Here is an 11,060-nt window from a genome sequence, read left to right as displayed (position 1 = left end):
TTTTTGTTTGGGGGGGGTGGGGGTTGGCAATGACCAATGAAACCTCTTTACGCGGTTTAGCCAAACTGTTCGTTACGCATACCGATAGTTTCCATAATCATGTGTGTTTTTCTAGGTTCAATTCGTTTTCTGATGTCTGCCTACATTTGTTTCCCCTCTTCACTGTGCATTTTTACCTCCTATGGAATTCACGTTCTCTGTACATTTCTTAATAAAATACTGTTTTGTCCACGTTGTAAGCGTTTTCTGTTCTACTAATGCAGCAAAGGTATGGGGTCGACCAGTCTGGTTTCTTTCCACTTCTCCGACTAAGCTGTGGCTTGCAACTTATTCTATAGGCAGAGCATTACTTCGCAACGGTGAGATCAAATTTAACATGCTGCAGATCAGCACTGAAGTAATTTGTTATCAAATATCTAAAATCTTCTGTGCTTGTTAAGAAATAGAACTCAATAGATGCAAAGTGTGATAAGTGAAAGCTGTTGACAGCATTTTCTCAAATCTGTGGGTATATTAAAACACTTTTATTAGCATCTTGAATGTACAGTACAGAACTTCAATGATTGATACTTTTGGAATGTTAGTACAGAATAGAATTCATCCCACAGATGAGATCCTGTTCTTTGCGTTGAGAGACAGCAAGTCTACGCTAACTGGTTCATGAGGTTGAGCTTGATAATTCTTTAGCAATTCCTTTCCAAGCTTGCCTATGTTTTCTTACCTGCCATTTTTGTGGAGGTACACAGCAAAAATGAGGATATTGAAGCATTTCTGTCCGTCCATACGTGACTGCAAGTTACAAATTATAGGTAAATGATACCTTAAGATGATCCTGTGTGGTTATAGATAACAATTTTCTGTGTCATTGTGGCTTTTGTGCTTCTTACCTCAGCTGTTGTCTAGTGTGTTAAATGCTATTATAGCAGGATGGGGGTTTGCAAATCACAAATTGAAAGGAATTAAGTACATATGGGCAAAATGCAAGAAGGACCATCAGGTGCTTGTCAGGCCTGAGGTAACCTGGGAGATCTTTGGGTTCTGGAAAATCTACCCATGGCTTCTGTTTGGTGAAGTGATGATCCAGAAAAATTTGAGCAGTGTAATCTGCATTAAATGCAAGTTTTGTGATTTTTGCAGTAGCCTAAAGATTTAAAATATGAAAACACACTACAGAATCACATTGGCATTCTTTACATCAGAAGATGATGAGCTTATCCTCATGGCTGATTGAGCTTGCCTGCTGACTGCAGTCTGGGAAGTGATTTGGTCAATTGTATTCCACGAGGATCTGTATTCCAGATACAATTTCTCTACTATCATCATGAAAAGTAGTTCATTATCAGCAATTAAGAAATGCACAAGAGTTGAACTTGGTGACAGCATGTATAGGGGATGGTAGTTCCCTTTTGCTCTGGTAAAATATAATTTAGAGTGTAGGAAATTTTAAAGGGATGTTTGTGTAAGAACCATTGTCATCGAGGGCAATGCAGTGTGAGGCAGTTTTTAATATGGTAACTTGAATATGATTTCCGAAGTGGTACAAAGCTTTAAATCCATTTGGTCTTTATGTATTTTAATTTGAACAGCATTCTTAGAACAGCGGAATTGTACTCCGCATTTGCTTGTGCACACTACTTTGAATACCTTCTGTTAAATATCAAGCACGAGTTCATGAATATAAATTTCTTGCAAATTTTATCAATTTATAATATTGCTCTTGTATAGAAATTTATAATGTGAGCTCCAAACATGCAGTAATTTGTGTCCTCAATAGAAATGAATATACTCGTGGCTATAATGGTGAACCATAGCAATCTAACTGGCGGATTCACGTTGTCTTCATTTTTCAAGAGGTTTTTTATATAAAAGCTGTCCATCAAAGGTAATGCCAGATCATGGGTTTTGTATATCATTTTACATATAACCTGCAACCTTAGCTGGACTTCAAAAATGGATTACAGTAACTTACTCTTATTTAGTTTTCTACCTTTAGCTAACTGCCAACTGATTTTAATACAACTGCAGTAGTCACTGACCTTTTAACAGTTTTATGATACCCAAGGATCAGATTTTTCAGGAAATGAGAACTAAGTGGGCAAACTGGCATGTACAACTGTTTTGAAAACAACGTATAGGAGTCTTACATAATTTAGTTACTGTGGAAAAATATTTACTTGATTTTTGTAAATATTTATCAGAAGTTACAGTTGTGTAATAATCGAGGGATTTTGTTAGCTACCTACTGACTACAATGAAATGTAGGGAACAATTATTCACTTTTCGAAAACGTTAATGTGGTAGTTCTTAATTATCTAAAAGTGTCATCTAATCTGTAAGTTGCAGGGCACTTTTTGGTAACTACTTCCCCCTCCGTTTCAAAATCTAATGCACATGGCAATTTTCTCTCTTTTGTTTCACGTGGTAAAGCACGTAAAGGATTCTAAATGATGTCCCGGAGACGAAGCAGAAGTCCATCTCGAGAACGCCGAATGCGTGGAGACCGTGGTGCAAGTAACAAGACTGACAGCGCTGATCCTCGAGATCTTGAGAGGCGCATTTTTGTTGGAAATTTGCCCACTGATTCCATGGTGAGAAAGGATTTGGAAGATATGTTCATTAAATACGGCAAGATAAATGGTTAGTATCTGGAAACCTTAGACATTCCATCTGAATCTAGTACTTGATTTTTAATGTCCTACCTGTTACTACTTCAAAGGTATGTTACCACAATTTCAGAGTTGAACTATTATACCTTCGTCGTACTGTTCGATGCCATTTGCTCCCAAGAAGTTTGCAACAGTTCCAATTGGAAGGCACCAAGACTGAGAGAACTTCTGACCCAATAGATTGGGTGGAGCAATATGCTAAAACAACTGGAAGCATTGGTTTGTTCACCTCTGCTGCCTGCACATCTCTGAATTTCCACTGCTTGTAGTGGACGTTTTGTAAAACTTGTAAGAGAGGTGTGTTTAAATGGATTTATCTAGAATAGGTAAGTTTGGTTCTTTGAAGTTTATGTACCACACCATGATGCACGATATGCCATGGGTTTGGCCATTTTTGCCCAAAATAAGATTAGCTATCTTTGGAATTAGGGTGTGCAGGAGGATGACTGGGTTCTTGCATATGATCTGCAGGTTTCTTACCTGCTTGCTGCAATGAAATTCAACAATGAATTTTGCTGTGCAGGCACAGCCAGTAGAATGTTCACATGTTGTGATACTTATTTTCACCTGTTTACTGTTCCTGTTCCATGTTATTGTCACATAAGTACTGCTGGGAGAATGTGTGTACAGGGGAACCTTGATTATACAAAGGACACTGACAGACAGTTCGGTTAATCAAATTCTGGATAATTGAATTGTTTAGCCGAGCATTAGGACCATGCATTCTTGCTGGATAATCGAATGCCGGATAATCGATGTTCCTCTGTATACTGTTAATTTTCTATGTGGTTTGCATTCTGAGTCATTGTCCTACATGCAAATTTGCATTCTGATGTGAATTGACTTAATTCAGCATGTTCCTTTCTCATTGAATTGCAAATTTGTTTTTGTCATAGAGAATTTACAAGAGTAGCTCATTGATTTACTCATGCTGAGAGCATCTTCCAATATGACCACACTCTTCAAAATTTAAACATGTCACTGAACACAAATTTACAGTGTTACAAAACCTGACCTTGGGTACTTTCATCTTAATTCTCTTCTTGTTTGGAGATGGTGCTCTTTTGTCAAAAAATACCACATTTTTACTAATTTGAGGAAGGGGACTGTAATTTACAATTTTTAAAGGTTTTGTAGATTGAATTATCTTTCCCTTTGGAATTCTCCTATATCATTGATTTAATGGCTTTCATTTGAACCTCATTAATTAGCAAGGCTAATTAGATTAGATTACATACATTAGATTACTTACAGTGTGGAAACAGGCCCTTCGGCCCAACAAGTCCACACCGCCCCGCCGAAGCGCAACCCACCCATACATTTACCCCTTACCTAACACTACGGGCAATTTAGCATGGCCAATTCACCTGACCTGCACATCTTTGGACTGTGGGAGGAAACCCGAGCACCCGGAGGAAACCCACGCAGACACGGGGAGAATGTGCAAACTCCACACAGTCAGTTGCCTGAGGCGGGAATTGAATCCGGGTCTCCGGCGCTGTGAAGCAGCAGTGCTAACCACTGTGCCATCGTGCCGCCCTTGTTTATTTGTGCGAACTAAGTTCTTACGATCGTTTTCTGTAATGTTAGATAAGGTTATTCATGCAGTTGGGCATAACAAATTAAAGTTTCTATTTAAATGTTGTGAACTGAACGAGTGAATTTCTCTATTACTTTACTTTAATTCAATATTGTTTGACGCTGATGGGTTGTGCATTTGTGAAACTTGGTAGTATCAAATTTTTTGCTATGATTTCGTTTGAGTAGTGCACTGATGTGTGATGTTTAGGAAATGGGTTTCCACTTGGCTGACTTTTAGGTGGATGTCTGTTAAGGAGTTGCCTTGGTTTTGAACGAAGAAACTGGGAATAACCTGTGATTTCAAGTTGTGGAGAAAAATAATTTAATTTGGCATCCTAGCTGATTCCGTTTTGAAGTAATGGATAATTATTTGGGAACTGACGCTGACAAGAACTGAACTGGGCCACTGAGATATGACTGACTACAAGAACAAGTTAGAAAGTGGAAATCTGCAACTAACTTCGTTCACAACCTTTTGGTCCACCATCTCTAAGCGTTACAGTTGTAATGCGATCGCATATTTTCTATTTGCTCGGACGAAAGCAATTCCAACATTTGAGAAGCTACACCATCCAGGTCAGATATTTCTATAATGGAATTGGACATTCAGTATCTCGATCTCTTCCATACAACTGCTCAATCTGATGAGGTTTCCAGTGCTGGCCTTTATCTGCCAGCTTAAGAGTTGCTCGTTGCTGATTACGTATGGCAATGGCAAATCAGAGTTCACTTTGTATTGAACCAGAAGTATTTAATTAGGTCTAGTGAAGGAAGATTGTATGATCTGTGACTTTTCAGTATCACCCCTTCTATTTTTACCAAACTTGGAAACCTTTTGCAAGTTTCAGATGTAATGTATGGGCACTATTCTCCAAGTGATCTGCTGCAAAACTTTATGGTTAGTGCCTATGACACAAATCTTGTATTTAAGGTTTGCAAGTTGAGACAAAATATGGCATGTTTTAGTTTACAGTTCTCTGAACAAAACAGGTTGGACTAGTAGACGGACACGATAAAGTTAAAGGATGTAAAATACTTTATGAAGTGGTCATTAAATTAAAACTGTGAAGAAAAGTAATTTTGGAGATCAAATGTTATTTATGTGAAACACATTTGTTTTGATATTTGTCCAGACCTTTTCATGACTGGTTTTCTCAAGCAAAAGATGAAAATTTTGTTGACTCCTTGTCTATCCAACTGAAAATTATATTCACTTGGTTTATGTATATTTTATTTGTTTAGCGATTTTTTTTTTATATATCTCAGCACCTGAAATCTTGCCTGTGATTAGCTGTAATTGAAAATGGTTTTGAATATGAATTGATGGGCATAACAGTTATGGGATTGTTGATGTTAGGATTGATGTCTCATTTTGTTCCATGCACTGGAGCTTTAGAAAAGTGTCAACTTTTCAGTGACAGCATGTTGCACTTATGGCAACATTTACTGATATCTTCAGAGAATTAAACGTCAGAGCAATTTCAGTAGCAAATATACAGCAAGGAGCACCATACTTCAGCAGTTCTCAACAATGATTTCAAATTTATCTTTGAGCCATTCATGAGGAAGTGGTGCATAGCAGGGATGAAGAATTTCTGCCCTTTGGTAGAATACTGGCATGGTTATTAATTCTTCCCAATTAAAAATTGAAATTTGCAATCCCACCGCTGCTGCCTTTCTTGAACAAAAATAATGCAACTTATTCAGCTACTCTATCCCCATGCATTGCTTCTCTTGGCTGTTTAGACTTGTAGAATCCATCAGATTCCCAGTTGCTCTTCTCTTGGCTCAGTGGAGCTGTGTTGAAGACTAGTGATGATTTTGTTTGTTGCAGAGATTGAGAATATGCCACTTTCTTTCTTCAGACCTGGAGTGCATGTGAATAGTTTTAGTTCACACTGAAGACGGCTACTGAATTGAGTGTCACAGTCTGAGGATATGGAGTAGACCACTTCTGACTGAATTCGGTTGAAGAAATTCCTCCGAGAGAGCATTGAGACTGGAAATATCTACCCAAGAAAGTGGTGGATGCCGAGTCAGTAAATATTTTCAAGAACTAGATAGGTGTAGTTCTTCAGGCTAATGGATCAAAGGATGTGGGTGAACGTGGGAACAGCGTACTGAGTAAGGTGATCAGGCATGATGCTGAATGCCAAAGCAGACTTGAAGGGTCAAATGCCCTAATCTTCCTATTTTCTATGTTCCTATGAAGAAGTCGCTCCAAGTCTTGTGTTGGCCAGATATGCATTTTTGTTTGTTTGCTGTGAAGTGGAGGAAGAGTAAGCAACTCCTATCTCTGGTTTTGCTTATACTTTGGATTCACACTGTTTTCTGCGTTGATTCTTGAGATGCTAGTTTATTGTGGTCAATAAGTGGTCCGATCAAGTAATTAGATTGCTGGCAATTACAGTTGTCGTTTAATTGTTACCAATTTCTATAGCAAAGAACTCAATTGCTTTTACCTTTGAGCATGGTTTGATACAGGCCCTTCCATCATTTGCAGGTTTCTGTTATGACCTGCAATATTCAAGTTTATTTGGTTTTCCTGAGCAATTTTACACTGAGAACACTTTTCATCGACCTTTGATTATCAATTAAAATAGTTAAAATATAGTTTTGCTCAATTCAGACAATGTGTACTCTGACTTGGGCCTGGGTTTTTTTTTCTCCAGCTTGTTTGCTCGTGTATAGGCTGTTTATAGTTTGCTGTATACTCTTGATGTTTGTAGTATGATTAAACTGTCTGGTGTAGTACTTCCATCCTGAACCATGTTTGCCTAACATGGTATGCCTCTTGTTGATAGCTAATTACTTGTTTATTCCATATAGAAACCAAACTGGCTGTTAATACTGCCACATTTGAAACTGCCTTAGAACCTACCTCTATCCAGGTATTTAGTCTTCTGTCCTAATGCTACTTCACATTTGGTGCAATGATTTTTCTGATTAAGATTTTATGTAAAGTTTTTATTGCATCATATTAAAATTCCAAGAAAAATATGAATGACCTTGTACGTAGGCTCTGCTAAATGGTAACAGTAAAATTGTAAAATTTTAGTACTGAAAGAATCATGAATGGTCATGCTTTCCTAGTTTGGGCTTCATTCTGTATTCTATGTACTGACTATTGACGAGTGAAGTGCTCAGGGCACAGTAATTTATTAGAAATATATTAATCCACTGTCATGACAGTTAGTGGGTAAACCTGACTATCCACTTGAAGTCTGTTTGGGTGACCGAGAAATTGTTGGTCTGTAGAGAAATGCAACTATGCTGTTGTTTCCTGATCCCTTTTTCTACATAATTCTTTCTGCTTTATTCTGTAATGTGCACATATCTTCACTCACTCCTTTGAACATGTCATTCATTTTCTAATTTTTGATCACACATCCTAGTCCTCTGGATCAGTTGGTTGGTGGGTGATATTGAAGCAAATTGAAAATTTGTATTTCCATTTTTCTATGGCATTGTCTAGCATTCTTCAGTTCTTTAAAATTAGAATTGACACGTTGAGATTCAACTATGGAATGGTTACAGCACAGAAGTTTGTCATTTGGGCCAATGACTCCATACTGGCTGTCTATAAGACTGACTTGCTCAGCCCTTTTCCTTGTTGTCCTACAATCTTTTGAGATAATTCATTTTTTTATTGGGGCACGTGTTGGATTTATGCCTACCACACCTGGGTAGTTTATCTACAATCAGACAGCTAATGGCAAGAAAGGTAGTCTATTTATGTCTTTCCTTTCCCTGTTTTGTATGTTGCCACCTTTTAGTAGTTGTCCTCAGTTTTTGAGTCCTTCTGTCAAAGGATTAGGAAGAAATTTGTCAACTGTTTGTGCTATCTTGATTTGATTTTCCAAATGCTTGGCATGCCCACCCAGAAACATCATGAGCCTCAGTTCAAGGATAGTTGTGCTGTTCCAAAATGGTTTACCTTTCTGCTTTCAAACATGCTATTCTGATTGCATTGACTATCTTCAACTATAATGGCTGTTACCAGCCACTGAAACCCTCATCTATATTATGCACAAAAGTGTCTTGTCACGTTACGAGGGATATGGTTGGAATGTGAGGCTTTTTGATTTATTATTCTGTTAGATATCTAGGTTCCCTGCTGCTGCTGACCATTTCGATACATGGTTAAAAAATTTAACTTGAGTGGATTTGGAAGTTTTTGCTTTATTTTTTGATAGTGAACCATCCTTCTGACACTCTAGCATCTGCGTGATGGAAAGAGATACAACCAGTAGCGCACCGCTTTAAAATCTGTTTGATTTTCAAAGTAAAAGATCTTGCATGTTGGCTAGTCATACTTGTATTTTTATTAGCTTGTATGTGGATTTTTGGAGATTGGCCTGTGTAAAGTAGCACTTCTATTGATGTTAAAATGGCAATGTCTACAAAATAATATCCCGGTGGAATAATTCTTTGTAACCAAACCATCTTCTCAGCTACTTCAGTTTGTCACCTATGTAACACATTAAGCTAGTGTATGACCATATTTGACAATGTTAACTTTATTAACAATTTTTTTATTTCTGTATTTAAGCTGAGAACTTGTCATAGAGTCGAACAACATGGAAATAGGCCCTTTAGTCCTTTTTAGACCAAAATAAACTAGACCACCCATCGGCGTTTGGTTCATATCTGTCCAAACATCCTCTTTTTTTTTCATGTACTGATCCAAATGTATTTTAAATGTTATATCTGCTTCTACCACTTATATTGGCAGTTCATTCCATGCGCTTACCACTCTGTTAAAAATGTTGCCCTGCATGTTCTTTATAAATCTTTCTCCTCTCATCTTAAAATATGTCCCCTAGTTTTGAACTCCCCCCCCCCCCCCCCCCCCCCACCACCACCACCTTACAAAAAGGAACTTTGCTATTCACCTTAGCTAAGCCCCTCATGTTTTATAAATGTCAGTCATCCATCACCCTCCTATACTCCAGTGCAAAATGTCCCAGCCTATTTTTAGAGCTCAAACCCTCCATTCCCATGGTTTCTCTTTGTGACTCCATTTATGCTTAGAGAGATCAGTTAATTGGTTGAATGCTCGTGCGTGCACAAAATGCATTTATGGTTTCTCACTGCCGTTGGTGGTGCTTTCTCCTTCCATGCTCAAAATCCCATGAGATCCAAGTAAAAATGAATTGCCATTACAATTCCTGATTTCCTGTTTGGTTGCAGTTTCCTGACCCCGAATTCTGCCCTCCTAATGTTTGTGAACGTTTTATATTAAGAAATGCTTTTGTCACTTTGGATTTTACCCTGACAGTTACATACTTATTGAGCTGCTGGCTAGTTTCTTATTTTAAAGCTTATTCTAAATATTTCCTAATATTTAAATGCAAGATGCTGTTGTTAACACGTTTTAATGTAGAATCAAGTTGCCTTTGATCAAAAAGTATATACCCTGCCATCTCATGCAGTACCTTACTTATTTGATTTTCATTAAATTTTGAGTGGTCTATTGGATATGTTAAAATGAAAACATTTGTTTAGGTTTATATGGAATAAACGTGCAGTGGACTGTTTAAATATAGAAATTGACTGCAATAGGGAGATAAACCAAAAGGTATTCACAATTTTGCATCGAGCTAGAATTGGATCTTGAAAGTTGGAACAAATTGGAATTTATTTAAATGGTACCCATATCGCTATCTTAAAGATGTTCTGCAAATCCCCGTTTACTATCATAAATCACTGACTTGAAGTCTGCTTTTTAATTAGCTAATAGCTGGTTTTTAATTTCAGGAAGTTGTCAAGGTTTTAATAGTAATCATGCTGTTGGTTTTGGTGCCTGGCTTCAGCACAAGGGCATCACTCTCGTGCAAGTGGCTGATACTTAAGCTGCTGAGGCCGCAACTTTTTTGGAGTTATTTCTTCTGCACAGGAATTTTGTCTGACCATGTGAAGAATTATTGGACTTCAACTTCGTTTCTATTGACCTTTTGTGAACTAGACATTGCCAGTTTAACTTGCAAGGGTCAAGGGAAATTATTTTGCTCTATTGACTGGAGATTTTTGAACATCTGGAATTTTTCCATCCCACAGGTATGTACATTTTCATTAACAACATTAATTTTGCAGCTTTGTCAATGCACCATGGATTTGGGTTTGTGCAGTTTGATCGTGTTGAGGATGCTAAAGCTGCCGTGCAAGGAGAGAAGGAACGAATGTGTAGAGGGTACAGATTAGGTAAGAACTCGAGATAACTGCGAGTGTCTTCAAATGTATATTGTGAATGCATTGGGATTTATGAACCTTTAAAGAATCTTTCTAAAGGAGTGTACTGCTTAACTGTTGACTACGCTCATTTTATTCTGGACTCTGTGTATTTGTGCATTGGCCCATATTTTCAAATGAATGGAATTGAAGGTGTGCACTTGTATCTTAACACTATTTTGGCATGTTTGGCATCCAAGAATGTTATGCTGTGGTAATCCAGCGTTTATTCTGAATGTGGTAACATTGCACCACTCATTCCGTTCAAACTAATAAATGTTTGGTACATCTGAGAATTTTTATCTTGGAATAAGCAGAGTTTCGTTTTCTAGGGATAACTTCTTGCTATCGGTTTTGTTCAAATCTTGGGTCTGAAGATCTGTGATAACTAGTTTACTTTGGCTGTACTGGAGCATTACTTCCTAATTTGCTAATATTCCAAGCTTGTGACAAATGTGCCATTTTCACCAGAAATTTGTATGGTTGAGTACATAATTCAGATGCCAGTTTGTGACTTTTTCTGAAAATCCTGTCTGTAATCAATTTTGTTTATAGCGGTAAAACATTGTTAATAAACATTTA

At 37.5% G+C, this 11,060-nt stretch overlaps 1 protein-coding gene across 4 annotated transcripts in view; it reads left to right on the top strand.

The window, feature by feature from the left end:
* Positions 1-11,060, top strand: part of LOC122559949 (nuclear receptor coactivator 5-like) — a 38,151-nt gene that overhangs the window by 1,550 nt on the left and 25,541 nt on the right. Inside the window, exons 2-3 of one of the 4 annotated variants that reach the window (XM_087994969.1) lie at positions 2,428-2,637; positions 10,344-10,451. The exons of 1 other annotated variant lie outside the window; for it this stretch is intronic. In XM_087994969.1, the coding sequence (XP_087851095.1) occupies positions 2,445-2,637; positions 10,344-10,451 (301 nt within the window). In that variant the 5' untranslated portion in view covers positions 2,428-2,444. The remainder of the gene's footprint in view (positions 1-2,427; positions 2,638-10,343; positions 10,452-11,060) is intronic. 2 more of the 4 variants (XM_087994972.1, XM_087994971.1) reach the window with 2 other exon arrangements.

The sequence above is a fragment of the Chiloscyllium plagiosum genome, unplaced genomic scaffold (assembly GCF_037043375.1).
Source record: "Chiloscyllium plagiosum isolate Xiang-an unplaced genomic scaffold, Cpla_swu_hap1 HiC_scaffold_15, whole genome shotgun sequence".
NCBI classification, from domain to species: Eukaryota; Metazoa; Chordata; class Chondrichthyes; order Orectolobiformes; family Hemiscylliidae; genus Chiloscyllium; species Chiloscyllium plagiosum.
Note: the sequence above shows the minus strand (reverse complement) of the source record. Positions and strands in the feature narration are given on the sequence as shown.